Raw genomic sequence first — 23819 nt, 5'->3', positions numbered from 1 at the left:
TGGCCCCCTCCCTGGGAAGATCTGGAGACTTCTATCTGGAGGCCCACCTTTTCCTGGTGCTGCCTGCCTCTGCCTCGGCCCCCAGCTCAGAATCCACTCCTGTGGAGAAACATTTATATCATTATGGACCTCTCTACCTCCTATGCTTTCTAGTCCACTATGGGAAAAAAGCAAACACTGCTTAACCAGAAATGTGCATCATGAAGTGTTTCCTCCTTGCTCTGGTGAGATGGTAAACACAAGCAGAAACTACTCTAGATTCTCTCACACATTCCCCAACCATAAATACTGAAGAATTTCTCAGGAAGCAGCACAGCTATTAAGGAAGGAAGGTGGTCAATTACAAGATGACAATAACCACAGAACTTGGGACAATTAACAACAATGGGTCTCAGTGATTAAGCAATTAGTTTGTGCGAGAAACAGGGCTGGGCATTTTACACATTACTTCTTATTTTTACAACAACCCAATTAGGTATGTGGTATTATCCCCATAACACAGATAAGGAAAAGGAACACAGAAAGTACTCCCCTAAAGTAGACATTTTTCCCCTTGGGGTAAACGGTTGGACCTTCCTTCACCTGCCTGCAGGAACCTGGTCTTGGTGTGAAAAGCCCATTGCAGGAGGAGAGGCTAGGCCTCCCTATATTTGTGCCTAAGAGTCTCCTCCTGAATGCCTCTTTGTTGCTCAGATGTGGCCCTCTCTCTCTGGCTAAGCCAACTTGAAAGGTGAAATCACTGCCCTCCCCCCTACGTGGGATCAGACACCCAGGAGAGTGAATCTCCCTGGCAACGTGGAATATGACTCCCGGGGAGGAATGTAGACCTGGCATCGTGGGACGGAGAACATCTTCTTGACCAAAAGGGGGATGTGAAAGGAAATGAAATAAGCTTCAGTGGCAGAGAGATTCCAAAACGAGCCGAGAGGTCACTCTGGTGGGCACTCTTAAGCACACTTTAGACAACCCTTTTTAGGTTCTAAAGAATTGGGGTAGCTGGTGGTGGATACCTGAAACTATCAAACTACAACCCAGAACCCATGAATCTCTAAAACAGATGTATAAAAATGTAGCTTATGAGGGGTGACAATGGGATTGGGAAAGCCATAAGGACCACACTCCACTTTGTCTAGTTTATGGATGGATGAGTAGAAAAATAGGGGAAGGAAACAAACAGACAAAGGTACCCAGTGTTCTTTTTTACTTCAATCGCTCTTTTTCACTCTAATTATTATTCTTGTTATTTTTGTGTGTGTGCTAATGAAGGTGTCAGGGATTGATTTAGGTGATGAATCTACAACTATGTAATGGTACTGTAAACAATCGAAAGTATGATTTGTTTTGTATGACTGCGTGGTATGTGAATATATCTCAATAAAATGATTAAAAAAAAAAAAAAAAAAAAAAAAAAGCCCATTGCAGGACTGGCCTGGAGAGCGCTCTTGGGCCTACTTACGGTCTGCCGTTAGTCTCCTCCACGCTGGCTGCAGTCTTTGACTCCAAGGCGTTGTTGAAGTTGGAGATGTTTTCAGAAGAGTAGAGGCCAGCTGGGTTGTTGTACTGGTTTGTGATGACCCTGGGGGTAGCACTGGAGACGGGAGAGGCGGTAAAGGGCATGGCGCTTCGGTTGTGGGCACTTCCTATGTGCAGGACTTCCTGCAGGCAGGGATCAGAGAAGAAATCAAGGGGGATGTCCAAGGTGTATGCCTCGATGGACAGAGCAGGCTGAGGGCCAGAGGGTGAGGTTCCAGCTTAGCTACATATGCCCTAGTTCAACACCAAATTTTAGCTCAGGGGCTCTGACGTACCCACTGAGACCACAAGCAGTAACCGGTGAAGTCTCCTGAGATGGCACGTGTGCAGGTTCACACCCAGCTCTGCCTTCTGATTCTTCCTTGGGGCCCAGAAAAGTCTGATCTTCCACTGGGTACCTTCTGGGCAGACACCTCTTGATATCCGGGACTGTCAGCATCCAAATCAGAGCTCAGGGGCACATTTCAGAGGGATTAAAGTAGCAGGAGGAGAGGAACATGCAGAGGCACTTCAGAACAGTTCACAGCAGGAGATGATAAAACATGGAGATAAATTCCCCAGAACTGAGCAGGGTTAGACAAGCAAGATAAGAGGGTTGTGGTGTCACAGGGTGAAGCAGCCGCTGAGTAGGCAGAGGTGACCTCAGTCCTCTGGGCCACTGTGTGTTGTGGGAGAAAGACCAAGTTAATCAGACAGAAGGTCAGGGACACCTGTTACAGGGGCGGTGCCCAGCAGAGCTGCATAAAGGACTCTGAGTTCCTTGTGCTCTCATTTCCCTTTTTTTGAAATTTGAGAAAGTGCTTCCCACCCCCCACCCCCAACCTCACCCAGGTCTTGCTAGGAGTCTGGTGAATAATTATTACAGCTACAACATCTCAGAGCTTCTTTACGAACACCCCCTCAAAGAACTTTTAAATGAACATTTCTTTTGAAAAAAATCACAACTTTCTGATCACTGAATTAGCAAGGACCTTTCCACCAGGCTGTTCTGAATCAACTCACAGCTTCCAAGTAGATAACATGCTACAGTTACTGGGTTCTCCAGAAGATCTTCTGAACCCTGATCTCTTAAACATCCAAGCCCAGAATAATTGCCTAAAAAATGAGTTCATGTCTTGTGTTTGCTCCTCCTTTTTTGTTCTTTTTTGCTAAATCCTCAAGCCTTGAATGCTTTCTTAGAAAACATTTTGCACAAAAACTAACAGCTTAATTCATTATGCATGGAATTTTAAATGAAAGACATGAAAATATTTTTATATTTAAGAATTATTTTTCACTATTCAGATAGACTTTCTCTTCAACAAGTCAAAACCAGTGAGGTTTTACTGAATAAATTTAGTTGACTTTGTCTACATTCAGAACCCAAAAGCTAAGTCTGCATGGAGCACAAAAGGGGATGTATAACTAGTCAAGAAAAAGGAAATTTCAGCAGTCATCAAGATGATTAAGTAAACTTCATGGCATAACTACCCAAAGGAATAATGTGTCATTGTGAAAGGCTGTGGTCGTGATGACAGCAGCCTGGGACTTTGGCCCAAGTCAATGGCTGCTCTGGGGTAGACACCGGCCTCTGCCAGGTCCACAGTCCCTCCCCCTCTTCTCACAGCTATTCCCAGGAGCAGAGCAGGGGGCCGAGCACTGGAGAAGAGCTCCTATTTTTCTGTGTTAGCTCAATTTTGACCCTGCCCCTTCCCGTTTGGCCTTGGCAGGCACTACCTCTCCGAGCCCCTTTCTCATCTTTAAAATGAAGAAAACAAGGCCTTCTTCACAAGGACTTGGTGTGACATGCACAGTGCCTGGCACACAGCAGATATTGACCCAGCATCCATTCCCTTCTTCCTCCAGAGAAACACATTTCCAATGAGATTGGAGGTCAATGGGAAATCAGAGTTGAAAATTCTGATCTTTTTAAAGGGAATCTCTCAAGAATGTAGCTGTTTTGTACATAAAAGGAATATCTCTCCCCCCATGTGAATACTGGTCTTTCCAGAAATCAGGAGAATTCAGGGCCTGGCTTTTCTAAGGGATGATGTAATTGTTTGGGCTTTGTATTTATCAGTTCCCAAGGAAACTCAATAATGAGGAAATACAAACTAGGTGTGTAACTGGGCTGACCTCAGATAAGCTGGGGTGTTGGCTGGCAGCACATGAACTAACAGATCTTTTTATTATAGACTAACTCTGCTCTTACTCACTCATCCTCTTTTTAAAATGTCTGGAAGTGTTTAAAAAGTTATGGAAAAATTAGCATCGGGAAATTCGTCATAAGAGTAATTACCGGAATCAAAAGAAAAATATACCCAAGTTAGATTTCAAAATATCTGAGAATTTTTCTTTTAATCTGAAGAGAACTACCTTCAGAATACGAATACAGGTTTAATTCAAGTATAGTACAAATAAAAAGCATAACTGAAATCTGAATGATTACCTTATTTAAGCAAACACTAGGATTTCAGAAATACCAAATTAAAACACAGTACTTAATTATGTGTCGTAAAATATACGAAAACTTAACACTTAGCATTTATAGTAAACTTAATGAACTGGCTGAGAATTCTCAGGGAAATTGGAATTACCTGTGGCATGTTTTAAAGTAGTTTGCAAAACTGCCAGTTTAGAGACTAATCATTTAATAAATGCCATTTTATGAACTTTCCTTATAGAAGTATGGAATAATATGTTCATGTCCGCTTTGAAATGGCAGGGGCAAAATGATTCTTAAAGTGACTCTTAGCGTTCTAAACATGTGATTTTTATTGTATTAATGGAAAAAATTTTGCATATGACTGCAATTCTGGCATTTTAATAGAAGCCATTTGAGAACACACGACTTAACGTATAACACTCAATTTACAAACACGAATGCGTCAAATGAGTTTAACTTACACAACTTCTGTATTATGGATAAAGGATAGGTACTTTTTTTTAATTATATCTCAATTCACCATAAAAATTAGTGTTTCAAAGTAAGAAAACAATTTAAACTTCAAATCTTCAATTGGGGATAAGTATACTAATCACAAACCAGTCCAAAAGTAATTTTCAATAGCCATTATCAATTTACTTATTAATTTGTCAGTAATCATTCATTCATTCATCTAATATATATTTTGTAAAAAGTAGTATGTTAGGCGTGGGGAATTTTACAAAGATGTTCTATACATTCTTCTTTAAGTTTTCTCCCCCTTATTTCAAAAGGAATCTCCTATGATTATAAAAACCTTGTTACTGGCACTCCCTTTATCCAGTATATGGGTGGATGAGTAATAAAATAAAGACATGCATGAAAAAAATAATAGTAGTAACAGGTCGGGAATATGGGGGAAAAATACCCCTACAAAAACTATGGACAACAGTAATAGTACTACTTTAATAATCTTTCATCGATTGTAACAAGTGGAACTACTGTTAAAAAAATAGAATTACCAAAAAAAGCATTATCTTCAACTGTAACAAATTTTCCACACCAATGCAAGTGTTGGTAGTGGGTAGTGTATGGGAATCCTGTATATTTTGCATGATTGTTCTGTAAACACACAACTTCTCTTAAGAAAAAAAAAAAAAAGGAATGTCCATTCATTATAGATAGTTTAGAAAATGCACATAAGGAAAAAGGAAATAAAATCACCTATAATCTAACCACTGAGCGATTTATTTACAAATATGAGATACTAGGGCAGTCAACTGTCCCGGGAAATTCTATGAAGTCAATGGAATTTAGCCCACGACTTGTACTCAGAGTCCTTACTGCATTTTTTCAATATTAATTACTATTTTATTTTAGTAATTTCTATTTTAAAGTCTCATTAGAAGTCATGCATTCCCTGTAACAAAAATACAGATTTCTACCCAAGAGCTCAAGAAAACCAGGCAGGGGGATGGAGGAAGGAGAAGCAGAGTTTACTATGAAGCTTTCCCTTATTTCTTCTAGGTCCTGGGCCTTAGGACCTAGACTAATTTTCATGCCTGGCATGATTTGTGTCTGAAATCTATATGGAGCTTCATTTTACTATGGTCCTGCCAACCCTATTCCGGCAGGAAGGCTCCCGCCTGCTTCCTTTATCGCCCTCCTACCACCTCTTTCCAGCCCAGGCCGCGGCATCACTGCCCTGAGCAGAAAGAACAGGAATGTGCTGAACACTGTCAAACGTAGAAAAGAAGTAAAAGCAGCGGCAGTGATGAACAAGTACTTACTTGAGGTTCAGAAGCTAAATTCATCTTGTATGGATGACGTTTCCCTTCCTCTGTCACCAGAGGAGACCAGATTTTATGTTCAGATCTGCAACAGATTAACAGAGCTGTTGTTTCATTCATGCTAAATAATGCATACTAAAAGCAGAATGGAAAAATGTCCCCTCTTGCCTGGACTACTAGCTTTTGGATTAGTGTCCTGCTGCCAGCCTTGTGCTCCAGCCATCCTTCATTTTGCCACCAGCATGCTGTTCTGAAGCATCAATCTGATGACACCCTTGCTTGATGGCTCCCCACCCAGCCCTGATGGGGTTCGCAAGCTGGCTCTGACTCCTTCCAGCCTCATCTTCCCTCACTACGCTCTGAGTAGCTGACACCCAGCCACTAGCATGCCTCATGCTGTCCCACCTCTGCTCAGGATGGAATGCACTTCTCCCCAGTGTTCTTGGTCCAGACCAAATAACCAACTTATTTGTGACACTTATCTGGCCCCAGTGAAAGTGATACCTCCTGTATGAGTTTGTAATTACAGCAGGAATTTCAGTCTAGTTTCAATTTTAATTAGTGTGTTTTTTCCCACTCTTGGAGGATAGAGAATACTTGTACTTACCTTTGTATTTGTCAGAGTGCCTAGCACAGTGCCAGACATATACAAGATGAACCTGCTGAATTTGTTGATAAATGAATCAAGAATCAATAATATGTGAATGAATGAATGAATGAATGAAGGTCTCAAGCTAGGGCTTGAAGGTGAGGATCTGGACTGAGATAGAAATGGAAATGAGAATGAGGGGTCAATGTACTTTTGAGGGGTAGTAATGAACTGGCACACGTCCCATGGGAGTGGGGCTCTGAAGCATGCAAATGGTTCTGACGTGCACCCCCACTCTCGGTCCAGCCGCCCATCCTGTGACATAGGGAAGAGTTTCTCGCTTCACTGATGAGAACCTGAGCAAAGGCTCATGGCAAAGAGCTGTGGAAGCTAAGGTGAGGGAGGTGTTAAAGAGAAGGTTAACAGAAGGTCAGAATGTGGAATCTGAACTCGATCCAATAAGAAATTAGGAGCCATTAAAGCCTGAACCAAATCACTCCTGAAACCCTGCCCTTGCAGGCACCCATCCAAGACCAAACTAAAGAATAGAAATTCTACACCAGTTACAACTCCCAACGTACTCTCCTCACTCACCAACCTGTTGAGTCCATTCAACCCCAGCTCTCCTTGTTTGTAATTTACTTAAAGTTACACTCAGCCCTTGTTTAATGTGTTGAAGTCTTTCTCTGTTATTGTAATCTCCTGGCGTGGTAGCTACCGCTCAGCATAGTGTGGCAGGAGCAGCATCCTACGTAGATTCTAAATGGTGTCCAGGATGAAATATTCATTTCACTGTATGTGACAATATTTTACTGATTTTGGTTTCTCAAAATTTTTGGCTAGTTATGTTGGACCATGTGAAAATACAGATAACTCTAAGATATCTTACAGAAAGAAGCCCGCAGTGTTTTATTGCACTGTAAAAATTAGAGGGGAAAATGAGCAATCTGAACTCCTAATTGCACAGACCTTCTGCACGCCTACAATACATATGGCACCGAGTTAGGGGGAAAGGGAATCCTGAAGCAAGTAAGGCAGTCCCTGTCCACAGGCAGCTTCAAATGGATCAGAAATGATGCGCATTTCCCTGGGTCTCACCTGGCTACCGTGAGAGTCATGTTGTCTGTGCAACCCTTGATTTTGTTCTGCGCTTCCAAGTGTGTCATACTGCTAGTATTCTCCCCGTCGATGGCTGTGATTACATCTCCAATACACAAATTAGCTATGGCAGCCTTGCTCCCGGGAGTGACCTAGGAAAAAGGGGAGAGCAGGCTGGTTACTATTTGTCTCCAAGGAGACCACTAAGTTACCACAAGACTAAGTATTCAATGACGTGAAGCAAAGAATTTAAGAAGGCAAGAAGTCTGAAATCATGTTTAAATAATAACATCGTTATATAACATTATGGTTTACAAAAAGTCTTTTTCTATATTTTGATCTCATTAGATCCTGACAACACCGTGAGAAAGGACAAGCATCTGTCTCCAGGAAACTGAGGCTTAGAAAGATCTGTGACTACCCATCCAATTAGTATAATGCCATATTACTAGTCACCCAATTAGTATATTACAAGAGCCAGGACTCAAACCCTGAACCAAACCCATCAATGTTTTTTCCACTGAACCTGGTTGCCTCCTTAAAGTAAGTCAACAACTACATAACTATCCCCCCCAGCCAACACACGCACACATACACACATGTAGAGAACAATATGCATAATAAGATATTATTTCCATAAAAAATCTCAGTAATCACTAGGCTAGTATATGCACACAAACACTGGAAAACTACATACCAAATTGTTCACAAGTATATACATTTCCGTATACTTTGGTAATGAGAAAAACCAATAAAAAATATTTTAAAATCATGCGAAGCAAAAGATGGTAATGAAGTAAACCTTGCTGAGCCAAATGTTTCTTTGGCTCATGGAAACATGTATAAACCTGAAGCCATTTGGCCTCAGCTCTCTGTCTCTCTGGCATGAGAAGTAGCCTGGATTCCTTCTAAAACAGGAATCCACAGAAGACCTAGGATATGCCCTTGTACCTCCCTGTTGAAGTAGGGCCTTGGGTGGGTTTACACTGGCTCATTTCCTCCCACCTGAGACACTGACTATGGTTGGGGTCATCCCCTATAGGTGGCTGGTTCTCTGTCAGTTGATATCTCTGGACCACTGGTTCCAAATGTGTGGGTCCCAGATGCTTGGGGGAAACCAAGCAATCACCGCAATGGGTCCTCAAATCCATCTGCTTACAGAGCACTGCCTGAGACGTACAACTGTTTTTCGAGGGAATACAGATGCTGTTGTGATGAATGAAGTACAAACTCATTTTGAAATAGTACTAAGCTCAGAGTAACTTTTTGCTGTTAGCTATCTTCTAAACCAAGGTATACTAAAAATATTACTATCATCATCTCAGCCCATTACTCTTTTTAACATTAAAAGAACTTTCTTGATGGGAATTCCCCATGGGAAAGGTAGCACTTTCGTACACAGAATCCCAGTCCCGGAAGGTTCTGGCTTCCCCTTGGAGGAGGCCCTTGACTCCTGGGGGCCAACTGAGGAAGGTCTTGTGAACTCTTGCTTGTCTCTGTAAGGCTGAACCACAGGTGAGAGACCCTTCAAGGCAAACAAACCAGAACCCAAGACTTGGGCCTAAGGCCTACATTTTCAGCAGCTACAGTTCCCAGCCAGCCCTCCCCAATCCGAAAATGCTGACCCTCCTGGGGTGGCCAGTGTCAAGCCGCTGTTATGGTCCCTCCCCACCATCAGCACCCTGACCGCATGACATAAGGGGTGGATGAGTTCATCCTGGGGGTCCCTTCCGCCTCGGACATGCTATGAACTTATCAAGCAAAACATTCCTGGAACGTGGCAGGATGTGGAGCCCAGTGCAGAGATCCTGACCTCCCAACCTTCCTTTCTGGCTTTCCCATCATCTGTTTAGCAGGGAACTGGCTTTTAGAAAATGAAAGCCCCTGGTCCAAGGCTCAGACCGTCTTCTCAGCCACTAACAAAAGACATTTCTAGGGGCTAGCACTGGCTACTCACATTTCAGTCAACACTGGGGAGTTAGCTTCTGAGTCACCCAGTACCTGCAGTAAAAACAAATTCCTCTCATTTTCTAACCAGTCTTCCTGATGTGACTTCATGTACATTTCTCTCTTTCTAAAGGACAGTGCAGACCCCTCTTTTTAGAAATGACCTTAATCACCACTTAATTTGGGATTGGCAATGTTTCTGGATTGGTAAACTCCATCTCCAGGGACAGCAGACCAAATCGACAAGAAAAATGCCTGATCAAACTCATATATCATGACCAAAGCTAACAGTGTTAAGTAACAGTCCCCTTAGGATAAAATCCAAAATCATTAATCCCCAACTTAGCTCTAGCTACTGTGGCCTCCTTAGTTCCCTCTTCCTCAGGGCCTTGGCTCCTGCTTTTACCTCTGCCCGGTTAACTCCTTCTCATCCTTCAGAGCTCAGCATAAACGATCCTTCCTCAGAGAGGCCTTCTCTGATCTCCAATCTAAGTTCAGGCCCCCCTGCCGCCCCCATCGTCCTCTTACTACACTCTTCTTTTTGGCACTCGTGGAGTCATGTTTGTCAGTCTATTCTGTGGCTGTATTAATGTCACTGTCTGCCAAATGGAAAGGTGAATGAGGCAGGGGTCTGTCTGCCTTTTGTGCCAGACTGGCAACAGTGACTGGTACATAGCATGTGCTCAATGAATACTTACTTAACAGATGACTGACTCTAAAACATCCAGTGTTACCGAATACTTAAATCACGTGCCTCATTTGGTCCCTTAAAAATATATATCACACAGAATCACAAATAATTATTTCCCTGAATATCACTATCCAGGAATGTGACCACTTGCAAAAGTAAAATGAACAGATTGGGCAAATGGGTTTGAGAATATGAAATTAGATGAAGTTTCTTTTTACTTTCATATGTTTAGCTGCTGAGAACTATGGAATTTCCAGCATTTGTTTTAAACTGTTTTGTGGGAGAGGCATTTCTGCTAAGTACATCCCAACAAGTCCTGGACAAGATGGAACCAGTCTTACGTGCAGCGGGCCTGAGTAATTGAGGCCCAGCAGCTTTGGTCTTTTTTTTTTTTTTTTTAAAGCCAAACTGATGGAAAGCCGAAAGAGATCTCAGAAAATTACAAACAACATGGGACTCTGATGGAATCATACATAAATGGATTAAGTGCACATTTTTTTATGAACCATCTCTTTTTTAAATAAAACGGATTTAAACAAATTATGGAATTTGCCTTTTACAAAGTCCTTTCACATACAACCTCCTATCTGAGATAGTGATGATGATGTCCTCACCGCCAATATGTAAGAGAAGTTTACAGATGAAATAATCGAGACTCAGAGAAGCTATGACTGGCTTAAGTTCACACAGCTAAAGGCTTGAGCCAAAACTTGAAACTAGATCTTCTCCTTCCAAATTCCATTCCCTTTCTGCTTTACCACAAGCAGAGGCTCTAAACCCAACTGTCGGAGCCAAAGAGAAATCCAGAGATTAAGAGAATATCATCTGCCGTGGCGTTGTGTGAAAGGAACTGGACACCACAAACTCCTGCCGCTGACTGGGCACCTCCTGGCTATCATTGCTGTGTAGTGAGCTGGAGCCCAGTGACCCCAATCCTTATAAAATCATAACACAACTGAAAAGAGCCTCAGGAGGGAAAACCTGTGCCTCCGGTACTGGTTAGTTTCTGTCCTGAATGGTGAGCTCCAGTCCTCACCAAACACTGTTCATCCTAACAGTAGTCATAACAGCAGCCATCAGTCAGTGGGCATCTATCGTGTGCCAGGGGTGGTTTAAGTGTTCGGCAAGAGTTAACTAACATATCCGATCCTCATGTGATGCTATTAGGTGGGAACTATAATTTGCATCATTACAGATGAGGAAATGGAGGAACAAGGGGTAAGTAGCTTTGCCTGAGGTTACACAGCTGGTAATTGGCAGGGCTCCCGAGTCCACGCATTTAACCCATTATACCACACTGCCTATTCTAATTTCCTCTTGACCATCAAATTCCTTCACAACCAGCTCACAATGGAGTCAGCTGCAAATTCTAAGAAATCCATACTTTCCTCTAAAAAAGAAGATCCATTAGTTCAACGGACATCCCTAAACCCCTCTGCCATCTTTTTTCCCAGAGACCACAGCCCTAGATCATACAAGTGCTGCTGTGTGAGAATAAATGGTTAAGTCATGACAATTCCACTGCTGAGCAACCTGACATTTTCTGCAGCCTTCACTCATGTCTCCCTCACCATGGGCCCCCTAGGTGAACAGTGCTTGCTCAGAAGCCATCTGGTTTGCCCTCCCTATACAGCAAGTTAATGTATCTTTAAGCCTGTGCCTTCCTAACAGACTCGTGATCAAATAAGAAGGTTTTTGAAGAGTGTAATTTCACTGCTAAATGGTACAAAACAGAGTTATGATGTAGCTCCCCCCTGTTTTCTTCAACTTACATCTAAATAACTAAATATTGCTATTACATAGAGTGGGATATATAGCCAGGGCCTTGAAAAATGAAAAGAAAAGCTTCCACCCCTATGATAATGGAATGTTTCTATTTTATGCCTCTCCTGCTCCCTCCTTTTCTCTCTCATTTAGTCTAACAATTATATGTAATTTATTCACTGATCATACAGTCATTCACTATGTACATACGGAAAGACAGTGTGGCTTGTTGATAAAGAAGTCGCTTCTGAAGTCAGATGGCCAAGGTTCAAGTCCTGCCTCTGCTACTAAGAGCTAATATCCTTGGGCAGGTTATTTCACCCCTGTAGTGCCTCAGCCTTCTCATCTATGAAACGGGGATGATAATAACGCTGACTTTATAAGGGCTGAGGATTAGAGATTATTCTGGTTGAGCACACCATCTGAGCCCTAGGGGCATGAGCTATTGTTAGTATATTCCAGGAACCATCCAAGACCCTGGAATACAGATGTGAAAAGGATGGCTCTTGCCATCAAGGAGCTCACAATCTCCAGGCAGAGAAAGGCATGTACAACAGCTGATGAGTATTGGACTAGAAGCAAGTAAAGAGGTTACAGGCACCTAAAGGAAGAATCAGGGAAGGCTCCCTGGAGGAGGTGCTGCTTAAAACTGCCCAAAGGCCCAAAAGGAGGTGGGAAAGAACATGGCCAATTATGGGAACAGTATGTGTACTAGTACGGATGAAACACAGGAAGTGAAGGGAGAGGAAGGGGATGAAGCTGGAGATGTAAACACAGACCAGGCCATAAGAACCTTGCTATTTTCCTGCCAAGAAGTTTGTTCTTTATCTGGAGAACGATGGGAGCCAACAAAGGATTTTAAACATAGCATCTGCTATCAACTGCCCAGTTACTGCTAAGGGACAATCACTGAGCCTTAACTCTGTATGTGACAGACATTCTCTAATGACAGTTCTAAGACCCATTCAACGGGCCACCCATCCAGCATCTTGGTGAGCCATTCTGGGGCAGACTTCCCCTGGTGGAACATTCCAAAGGTAGGCCTACTTAAAGTCAATGTCCTATTAATAGCCAGTGGGGTTGCATGAAATGAATTCAGTTCCCAGTCTTGTTTTGTTTGGTTTCTAATTTAAGTCAGTGGCCAATATTTACATATTGGTAGATTTCACACTAAATCCTAGATTCTCAGTTTTTTGTGTGAAAAAACAGAAGATTTGTCAACTCTGGCCCCACATTCCCAATTGGCAGCAGTTGGTGCAGACTGAGGAGCCTCTGTCCCCTTTAGATGAGGCAAGTGCTCCCCTGGTAGCCAAAGGCCCCACTTCTCTATTGTCCCCAAACACACCAATCTTGAGGCTATTAACTTTCTTACTACCTAACCCCCTACTCCAAACACATTTATGTTACCACCGGCCCCTTCATAGAAATGAGTGTGTGACCATGAACTTTGTTACAAAGTTATTTAACTAACTTTAACAATTATACATAATTTAACAATTATATGTAGAAACATTTTATGACTAGGATTACCAGACGCCCTGGTTTGCCCAGGATAGAAACCTGTTTCCCAAGCTTAATAACCAAAAGCCTCCCCTTTCACTCTCAAAAGTGTGCCAGTCTGGAAGATAAATTGTATTCTCACCCTCTGACAGAGCTCTGAGGTTTTAACCAAATATCTGTCAAATGCTTTAAACAGTTCTGATTCAGGGCTATTTTCCTTGATTTAAAAAAATGTAAAAGGCTTGATTTAGAAGGTTCTCTGACTTTTACTTGTGGGCAAGAATACAGGTCAATCTCCCAACTCTTTACAAAACACTGTGTTCACCTTGCCCCTTGACATCTGCATCTAAACCTTGGGCCAGAAATTTATCCATCTCACCAACAGCTCACTGGAGAACTCTGATATTTGCAAGGATGAGGCAACAGTTTGCAAACAAGTTGATTACTAGACCCTTTGTTTTTTGTTTTGTTTTTTTTTTTTAGTATATAGCTAGATCTCCACACCTCACCTCAAATCTACTGAATCAGGGTGTACACAGTGGAACTTGGGAATCTATACCTTTTTTAAAGCTTCCCCAATAATTCTGATGCTCATCAGGTTTGGAAATATCAAGGGAGAGGGTGACTATCAGCTCCCCTTCAGCTCTCTCCCTGAAAGAAGGTAAGTCATCAGGTAAACAAAACTTACTCTAAAATTTCAGTTCCCCCAGAAACAACTTCAAGAGCTTACACTTCTGGTAAGGTAAATAGAAGGCCCTCCTCTATCTATCTCTTACCAAACCAGAGTAAAAAATACAGGACCTATGATGTGGTCAACATCCCTGAAGGTGCTGTGCAAATGGGGCAGTGTACGAGTAATTCCATTCCAGATGCCTAAATAACATAACATGGTTCCTATTTTGCCTTGGCCAGAAAACTCACAGCTAAATGTAGTGTGCAATTATAGAAACCAACTGATTTAAAAGCTCCTGGCACATCTCTCTCTTTCCTCTAACACCTTCCAATTTTTTGTTAAATCTTATTGTGTTCTTGTGTTTTTAAATATTGTAAATATGTGTTTTGGTGTTGTAAATCACCTTAAATCCTTCCTACAGGTAGGTGAGGTAAAAAGTATAAATGATGATGGTTATAATTCAGACTTATGCAAAACATGGCTAAGATAAAGAAATTTAGAATTCAAGTTCAATCACAGGGCCATGTGTCTTAAGGGACAACCTCCACTGATCTAATAATGTCTGTGTCAAGGTATTTACGTATAAATGCAAAAGATTCTGAGCTGGGGAAGGAGCCAGCCCCAGCCCTGTGGTATGCCATTCTGACGTGGAATTTGAACTGTCCAGGCTCCTCTGACTCACTCTGTTTGTGGGCCCCAGCAATGGCTCAGACTTGAAGCCATAATACAACAACAGAAGTTATGTGAGCTTAGGCAAGTTAGCCTGAAAACCCCAAGAATGTCACAGAATGCTCTTAGTGACTCTCTAACCATTTCTCGGTGAAATGGGGCAAATAGAGCAGGGTTCAGGTGGTTGCAGATGAGTTGTGCCTTAATCTAGCTTCACCTCATGCAGGGTGCAAGAGGAAGCTATTAGTGCTGAGGGTGGCAGTTTGAACAGTCAGAAAGACTTACTGCTCTCTCAATCTCAAAGATCAACCACAATTTCTTCAATAGGAATATACGAAAAAGCAGGTAGCAAATAGAATACCCTGATTAATTTCTCCAGAAGTCATCAAGTTTCCCAAAAGTCTCCAAACAAACCCCTATGAACCCATGTGCTTTTTTTTTGTTTTTTTTTTCTCCATGCGCTCTTAATAGCCTTAACAACTACCCCTAACTTAAACCCTGAACATTCACTAAAGCCTTAACTTTGGGCAAGTTACTCTCTATGCCTCATTTTCTTCATTTATCAAATTAAATTCATAACAGTATCAATGTCATCAGGTTGTTGGAAGGGTTAAATGAGATAATTTTGTAAAGAGTTTAGAACAGGGGTACACAGTGAGCCCTCAATACATATGGCTACTATAATATTTTTTTAATAGGACCACTATGTCCTGGTGCTATCAGTGAGCTGGCCATTCAGCCAGGCTCTCTCTGTGCACCATCTTCATCCTCACCACAACCTTTAAGGGCAAGTACTGTTTTTCCCATTTTCACAAATGAAGAAACTGAGGTTTCAGGGGCTAACCTGCCCAAGAACATACAAGCAATTGGACAAGACAGGGTTTGAACCCAGAGCTGGCTAAGTCCAAGACTATATTTTTCCATGACACCAAGCTGTCTTTAATTCTTGATTTGCTGCAGTAAAAATATGGCAGAAAGTACAAAGCAATGAAGTCTAAATAGTTCACTGTGATAAGTAATTTCATTTTAAACAATGCCATGTGAATAGAAACAAGTCTGGAAAGCTTTGTAGCAAACTTTTAACAGTGCCCCCACCCCCCACTCCAGGAAGTAAGATTGGGAAGGTGTGGGGAAGGCTTTTAACTTTTCCCTCACACTTTTATATTATTTGACCATTTTATAACAAGCATGAGTATTTTTTATGTAAACTTTTTATTGAAGTACAATATGCACACAAAAGTGCAGGCATCATAAGATATACAGAGCTGGGTATATTCTCACAAAGAGCCACTTGTGGAACTAGCAACATGTAAAGAAACTTCTGAAGCCTTCATACCACTCCCCCCAAAAGTTGTCATGATCCTGACCTGTAATGTTGTAGATTAATTTTGCCTGCTTACATTTTTATAAATAGTATCACACAATATTTACTCTTTTGTGCCTGGCTACTTTCTTTCAACATCTTTGTGTGTGTGTGTGTGTGTGTGTGTGCACGCATGTGTGTGCGAGCCCCTCTTCCATGCCATTGTACATAGTTGTGATTCCTGCATTCTCATTGTCATGTTGTCTTATATTATTTAACTGTACCACCACTTATTTATCCATTCTACTATTGTTAGACATTTGAATTGTTTCCACTTTGGGTCTGTTATGAACAGTACCACTTGGAAAATTCCTAAACATGGGCCTTTTCGTGCCCATGTGGACACATTTCTATTGGGTATATAACTAAAAGTAGAATTGCTGCATTGCCAAGTGTGGGTATGTTCAGCTTTAGAAGCATTAGTACGTTTTACAATTTTTTTAAACAGAAATGGGTGTAAATGGCTATTGTATCACCTGAATTTAATCTATCTGTATTTATTTTAGTCATCTTTATCATATACAGGTCATATCTATGATATGACTTGCTTTTTTGCTATGATATGAATAGTTATATTAGCCCCTGAGTCCTTGGTCAGGAGTCTGGCTTCCTATAAGACCACTGCTTTCTTTGGAAAATCATTTTTAATATTTATGGCCTTTACCAAAAGGCAGTGTACTCTACATATGAAAGTTCACCATGTACCTCCGTTACAAATGAGCACTCCAGTTCACCCACGATGAGGCTAATGATAATACAGACCATCACACAGATTGCTAAGAGCTGTACAGGAAGCACCTGTTTTTGTCTTAGGTTTCCATGGGTATATTTAGTTTTGAATGTAGCGGGGCTGCCACTTTCTAGGCCCATCATTGGCTAGGCAAGGTGGATCTGTCCACTACTCAGTCATCTTTATGTGCCACAAAACTCCCTGAATCCCCCCACTAAGCACCCAGGTAGGCCTTTCTCGGACCAATCCTTTCTCTGGTCTCCATTGTCTGCAGAAGCATGCCGCCCTATAACTGAACTTGAAATTCTCCCAGGTGGGGCCATGGCTTCTGGCTTTTCAGGAGAGACAGGGAGGGAGGTGCTGCTCTCCAGTCGCTCAGAGCTCCAGGAATACGCGGGCTGAAACCCCAAAGCAGCTGGAAGGCCACCCTGGCCAACCCTCAGGGGTGCAAGATTGGCTCTCGGGTGAGGAGCCTGGGGGGTGGGGTGCCTAACCCTCAGGTTGATGACTCCACCACCATGATCATGGAGTTATGTGCTAGATAATATTTTTCGCAATGAAATAGTAACAGTTATGGCTTCTCAGAAGCTAGAATGTAGGAGTGACATTCTGGCCTGGGAGTCAGGCTGCCTGGCTTCTAATCCCATGACTGTATGATGCATGACCCTACAACACTGGATTATGGGGAATCTGGAAGAAGATAATGTCAGCTGCTATTAATATATTTGGGGGGCATAGCAATTAAGACCACAGGCTGCGAAGCCAGACTGCCCAGCCAAATTCCAGCTCTACTACTCATTAGCTGCCATGATCTGGGTAAGGTACCTAACTTTTACATGCTTCAGCTTCCCCACCTGTAAAATGGGGATCTTAACTGTACCCACTTTTGAGGACTTCTGAGTGACTATATAAAATGCTTAGAACAGTGCCTGGCACATAAAGGGTTCTGTATACATTATTATTGCACACAAATCAAATAAATATCTCTCACACAAACTATTTCAAGTATAAATGGAGACTCTTGTGATTAACAGAGCACAAATTCATCAGAAAATGGTCCTGAGTTTATAATACATTTTTTTCAATTAATACATGGTTAAAGGCACAACTGCTACCAAAGGCTGAGACACATTTTAAAGATAAAAAGGGAGCCACTGGGTTTATTGTTTATCATTTTGTTTTATCTTTACAGAGAACTGAGGCCCACAGAATGCACATAACCTGTCCAGGGTCACCCAGTGAGGTGCCCAGGACTAGAGCTCAGCTTAAGTCCCTGCCCTGGACACTTTACAACGTACAGAAGTCCTGGCAGCCTCCTCGAACTTTCCCCTGAGATGTCAAACAATCTTTTAAAAATTAATTTTCTGACATAGCCACTTTTGCTCCTTTACAAGGAAGTTAAGAAGCAGTTCAGTCAATGAAAACTTGTGTAAATACAAACAAATTACCTAACCTGTTGGCCCTTGGGCTTCCCACTTGGTAAAATTCAAAGAACAGAAGCTTTCTTCTCTTGCATAGCAAGGCATGGCCCAGAGAATACGCACAGCTTGGCAGCCAGTCCTAGCCTGTCCTAGCACAAGAACAAGTCCATGGTGCATTCACCAGTCCTGACCGGCCTAGGAGAGTGTGGCCTCAGTGTTTAGATGATCATCTCACCTTAGTCACCTACCAAGCTGCAATACCTTAAAGTCACTCTTCTCCCTTCTTTCCATCTCAAAGATAAAGCAGCAAGGTTGCCATCAAGAAGGTTGAGGAAGGGAGAGGGGATCTGGCTAGTGTCATAACACGGTTTGGGGAATTTCAAGTCAGTAAGCTCCTTGCACACGATCACCTTTGATTCAAAGTCTTGCTTTCTCTCCTCTTAGGTCAGCTAAGAAACTAATCAGCTGGAACAGCTAAATTTCCCAGGTGATCAGTTTCACAGAATGAAGGAGTGCAGAGCAAGGGCGGTTATCGTCTGATGAGCCTTTGTGGACATTTCTTGCTTTTCGTAATCTGACAATCAAGCCAAGCTCTTTCAACCTTTAGGACAAGTTGCAAAACCTACTTTGAGTCTAGAAATGATACTCCTAAAAAGCAGACAGAACTCTCTTGTTACAGAACATCTGCTTTTAAGCACCCCTTGTGATATGTGCCCAAAGGGTACAAGCATTAGCCATAAAACCACATGGCTCTTAGCAAGTGTTCCCCAGAACTCCTCCCCTTAAACGCATACCCATATCTCTGGCCCCACCCCTTCCTGTCTTTTGTCAGTTGCTGAGAAAAACAGTCAACATAAACTGAATAGCAATTTTGACCTGGGTGTGGATTCTCTGAAGGCTTCCCCTGAAAGCAACTAGGGGAAATGAAATATTGACATGGGGCGGGGAGGGGGGGGGAGTACTCAAGAGGTTGGACAACATGTAGTTTGGAACAGGGCCTGAGAGACAGAAAATCTCCAGGAATCGTAGTAAATGTGTGGCTTGACCATCAAGGAGTCCAGGGTAGGGGCCCTGAATGAGAAACTGGGAGAAGGAAGAAGTCTAGTTTATTCAGCACCCCCGCTGTTAGCATGAGAACGTCACCTCTTCCAAGGCACTTTCACTTTTAAATTAAAGCACCTACCAAGAGCATTATAAGATTAGCTTCACTCAGTAAACCATGAACACGCTGAGGATGGAGCTGTGTCCTCATTTCTGAGTCCCCAAGGGCTTTGACATTTTTGGCATATGGTATGTGCTCATTAAACTTGTGCCAATAATTGAATAAGTGAATGAATGAGTATATGAAGGCATGAACTAATGAATTTGCAGTCAAGTGTTTTCCACACTCTACTGTCCCTCCTGTGCAATGACGCCTGCATTAAGATTTTTAAAAGTGGCTAATATGACAGGCAGTAATTGCCCTTTTAATAGATTGCCAATATATCCTCCACTACTTAAAAAAAGGTTTCATGCCATGTATAAATCTCAGAAGTAGAAAGGGCTGACAGGTTAATTATAGACACAAAGAGCAAGGGCAAATGGACTATATGAGGTAAGCGAGTCTAAATGTGCAGAAGCAATGCCTTCCCTGGGCAAGCATTTATTAATAAGCCTGCAAGGATTTACCAGGCACAGCCAGGTTCAGCTCTGTGCCAGGCTTGGGGGAAGGGGTCCAGATATGGGGCAGGCACAGTTCCTGCGCCTGAGGAATTCAGCTAATGGCTAGGAAGACAGTGTGTACCTGTGAGAATAATCAAAGAGGTCATGGCAAGACAAGGTGTGCAGGGGGAAGACAGGGCCTAAGAACTGGGGTGCCTGCTCCTTTTCAGGTGGGATGGTCAAAGATCTCCTCACTTGGCCAGGTCCACCTGGACAGAAGTGTGAATAGAACTGGGGATGGCAAAGAAACCAAGAGGAGGCCCCCAATTAATCTCCTCCTGTACCCCACCCCACCCCCAACACACTACTTCAGCTGCTGGAGGCGAGATTTGAGTCAACTCATAGGAGCCTCTCCAATTCCTCCCTGCACCCCCACCCCTCACCTTCTAGAAGGAAGAGTGACGTTTAGAAGGCTCAGGAAGGCAAGTTTCATCAGCAGGCAGGCGGACGAGCCCAAAGATGGAATGTGCAACCTCCAGGCAGGTCGTGGCCACTAGCAGGGTGTGTTTTTTGCTTTCTTTCTTGATTCAATCAAAAATATTTACTGACTGGCTTCTAGGTGCAGACACCCATTGTATCCACTCTCCAAGGGAGATCAGCTGTGTTTGAAGCAGACTAGATGGCTAAAGCCTGGGGCTCCAAACACTTGGGTCTTTGAGCCTAGGTCTCCCTAAGGTTCCCACTTTATTTGAGGGTGATGGGTCTCGTGATCACCGTGGAACCTGGGCCCTTCCATAGAGATGATGCCCCTAAGAAGTTTTCAAGCACCCCACCCCACCCCTACCTACCTGCCAACACACACACACACACACACTCTGCCTGAAAACCCCACCCTGTCTCACTCCCTGGAGAAAAATGGCTAGTTGGATATAATCCGGGAGTGCCAGGAAGAAAGATGGCATGGCCACCGCAAGGAGAGGAGAGTGACTGAGAAGCTTATTCAGGTTTGTCTGTCTATTTCCAATACGTCGCCTTTTCTCCAAAAGTCAGAGAGGCAAGACCCGGCCACAGGTAAATTCAGATTGGGTAACCAATTATTTCTGTAGTTGTTACTTAATCCCACTTGCCTCCCAGTAAATTTACCACCCACGCACTCCGCCTCACTTTCCAGGTCTTTCCTGCTGCTTTCCAAACTGCTTTCAGCCACACTGCGACTTGGTGAAGAACGAGAGTCACACCTAGCAGCATGCGGGATCTGCGGGGACCCCCATCTGCTCGCGGGTTCACAAAGCGCGTACACACGCCTGGCCGCCTTTGCAGGGAAAAGGGACCCCAAGTGCCCTCGTCACGCCTAGACCGTAAGTGAGCGCCCGGCCGCCCGCGCGCTCGCCCCTCAGCGCAGCGCGGGGTCCGAGGCCAGCGGAGAGCGCCCGGCGCACCTGGACGCGCATCCCGGCCCGGTCCCCGGCGTCCGCAGCCTCGGTCCCAGACAACGCCCGGGGAGCGCAGCCTCCCCCGGTCCCCTCCCGGCGCGCCGTCCCCAGGCCCGGGAGCACCCCGTTCCCGCGCGCGTCCCAGGCTGCTCTTACCCGGGAAATGGCGAGAGGCTGCTCGAAGTCCTTGCCCCCCACGAGGCGGAAGCCCCATGGTCCCGGGCCCTGGAGGACTATCTGCTGGGTGGCCATGGTACGGCGGTGGCGGGTGGCGACACGCGGGGACAGACGGAGCAGGACACGGTTAGACTCGCCGGGCTCCCCGAGCAGCCGTCGACGGAAGAGCGCGCGGCGCGGGCCGCGGGGGAGGAGGGAGGCGAGGGCGGGGGCGGCTCCGCCCAGGCCGCGTCGCCGCCGCCCGCCCCGCCCGTCCTCCCGCGGGCTTCCCGCAGTCGCTTCCCGCCCCACGGGTCCGCTGAGGGCCCCGGCAGGAGTCGGCTGGAGAGAGCGCCGAGGCGGGTCGGGGAACCCGGGCTCTCGACACCTCCACCCCGGACCCCGGTACCACCTCTCTTCCGCCCCCTCCCTCTCAGCTCAGCTCCCAGCCGCGCCGCGGGCGCCAGGTGAGAGGGAAGCAGGTTCCCACAGACCGGTGGAGGAGACAAATCCGTGTTTGGTGCTTTTTAAAGCGAGTTTAAAAGTTCTGTGTGAAGTCGACCTCTGAAGTCAGCTCCATTTTCACTTTTGCTTTTTGTCAACGATAATGATAAAGATGTGTTCGCAAGATCTCATTTAACCCCATTTTACAGATGAGGTAACTGAGTCTGCCTCAGGTTGGAAGACTTGCTTGAGGCCACACAGCTCGTCAGCTGCGTACCTGGACCACTGCCCGCGCTCCAAGCGCTAGAGAACCCCATACTGGAGCTTTTCTCATGTTAATGAGACCATCACACGATTCTCTAATTGGCTTCAAAATCTTCTGGAAACCTTTCCTCCAGGCTGGGGTTCTCTATGGGTTCCGACCTTTGCAACAGTTGATGGATGATTCAGACCTCAACTCTGGGGAAGGCCAAGGGCTAAATGCATGGGAAGGGCTCAGGGTTGGTTGGAAAACTGGGTTCCCAGCCTGCCAGTAGCCTCCGAACTGGGCTTCCTGTCCTCCTCCTGTAGGGTCCTCCAGGACAGCCCCTGTCTCCTGCTGTCCACGGGCTCTCCCTTTCTCTCAGAGCAAAAGCCCAAGTCCCCAAATGCCTGTAGGGCCATCCACAGAATGGCCCCCAAACTCCCTGGCTGACCTCATCTCCTCCTGCTCCCCATCCCCTCTGCAATCACACTGGCCTCCTTGCTTGGCTTCCGGGCCTTGCCTTCTGCTGTCTGCAAGGCTCTTCTCCCAGGCATCCCAAATCTCATATAAGTGCAGCCTTTTCTGAACACTCTGTTTTAACCTCTCCAGAATGCCCTGTCAGCTTCCCCTGCTTTAATTTCCTCTATTGTTTTATCACTGTCCTGCATTCTATATATTTTACTTACTTCTTTGTCCTACCCCCACCCCTTAGCCTTAGCTCCATGAGGCAGGGTATCTGTTTTGATCACTGTTGTTTGCCAGTGTCTAGAATGTACCTGGCACCTAGTGTTTAACGAATTTAACACATTGGTCATCCTTGTGACCACTTACCCTCTCTGGGCCCCCAGGTTCCTCATGGTTTTCTTGGCACCATGCATCCTGGCACCCAAGCCCCAGGCTCAAGGTGTTTATTAAATGCATGGCCGTCTCCCTGTGACCTCAGCCTAAGACCAAGGAGATCTGTGCACAGATTTACACCTAAAAGGACCTTCTTGTTTGTCCATTTCCCTCAGAGTCTAGGTGTATGTCAGCAAAGATATCTTCAATTGAGAATGGTTTGCTTATTTTTAGAAACCAAAGTGTTGTAGTCTCTACACATCTCTATCACTCCCTTGCCTCCTGATGTTCGTTTTTGAATCTGAAAAAAAGACATAGAGTTATAACCAGTAACCAGCCACCTGTTTCATCAACACCAAAAATGTATCCTCTTTAATTATGATTCTGTTGATTAGAAAACGTGCTGGTGTTTCAAGTCCCTGAAGAATTTGGGCTTGGGGGGAATGGCCAAATTCTGAGTCTGCTGTTGGATGGATGGCAGTTTGGAATATTGTGTGCCCTAGTGGAAGAAGGTTGAAAAGCCAGCTTCTCTGCTCCCTAAGAGTAGGACTGACTCTCATTCATCCCCAGGTGTTTTGGGCTAGCAGGAACCTCATTCATAGTAGGTCTACTCAGTGTTTATTCTATGCCATATTCTATACAAATATAGTTCATTAATAAAACATTTGCAAGGACTTATGAGCCCTCAGTTGCTTTGTGTTAAATGTTCTCAGTTGCAGTCTGGCTCTACACAGCAAGAGCTATAAAACAGTCAACCCTTTGACTCAGTCAACCCCTTTCTGGGCACTGATTCCAAGGGCATAATTTAAAAGAAGAAAAAAAGCTATATGTACAAAGATATTTATAGCAGTATTATTTATAATGGCAAAAAACTGAAGTCAACCAGTAACAG

General features: G+C 44.1%; 1 protein-coding gene across 1 annotated transcript in view; it reads right to left on the bottom strand.

Annotated features, from left to right (window-relative positions):
- Positions 1-21617, bottom strand: part of PDLIM1 (PDZ and LIM domain 1) — a 45433-nt gene extending 23816 nt beyond the window's left edge. Inside the window, exons 1-4 of the mRNA XM_037804289.1 lie at positions 21403-21617; positions 7415-7566; positions 5728-5812; positions 1457-1656 (exon numbers count right to left, since the gene is read on the bottom strand). Of these exons, the coding sequence (XP_037660217.1) occupies positions 1457-1656; positions 5728-5812; positions 7415-7566; positions 21403-21498 (533 nt within the window). The 5' untranslated portion in view covers positions 21499-21617. The remainder of the gene's footprint in view (positions 1-1456; positions 1657-5727; positions 5813-7414; positions 7567-21402) is intronic.
- Between the last annotated feature and the right edge of the window lie 2202 nt (positions 21618-23819).

This window comes from Choloepus didactylus, chromosome 15, assembly GCF_015220235.1.
Source record: "Choloepus didactylus isolate mChoDid1 chromosome 15, mChoDid1.pri, whole genome shotgun sequence".
Classification (NCBI taxonomy): Eukaryota; Metazoa; Chordata; class Mammalia; order Pilosa; family Megalonychidae; genus Choloepus; species Choloepus didactylus.
Note: the sequence above shows the minus strand (reverse complement) of the source record. Positions and strands in the feature narration are given on the sequence as shown.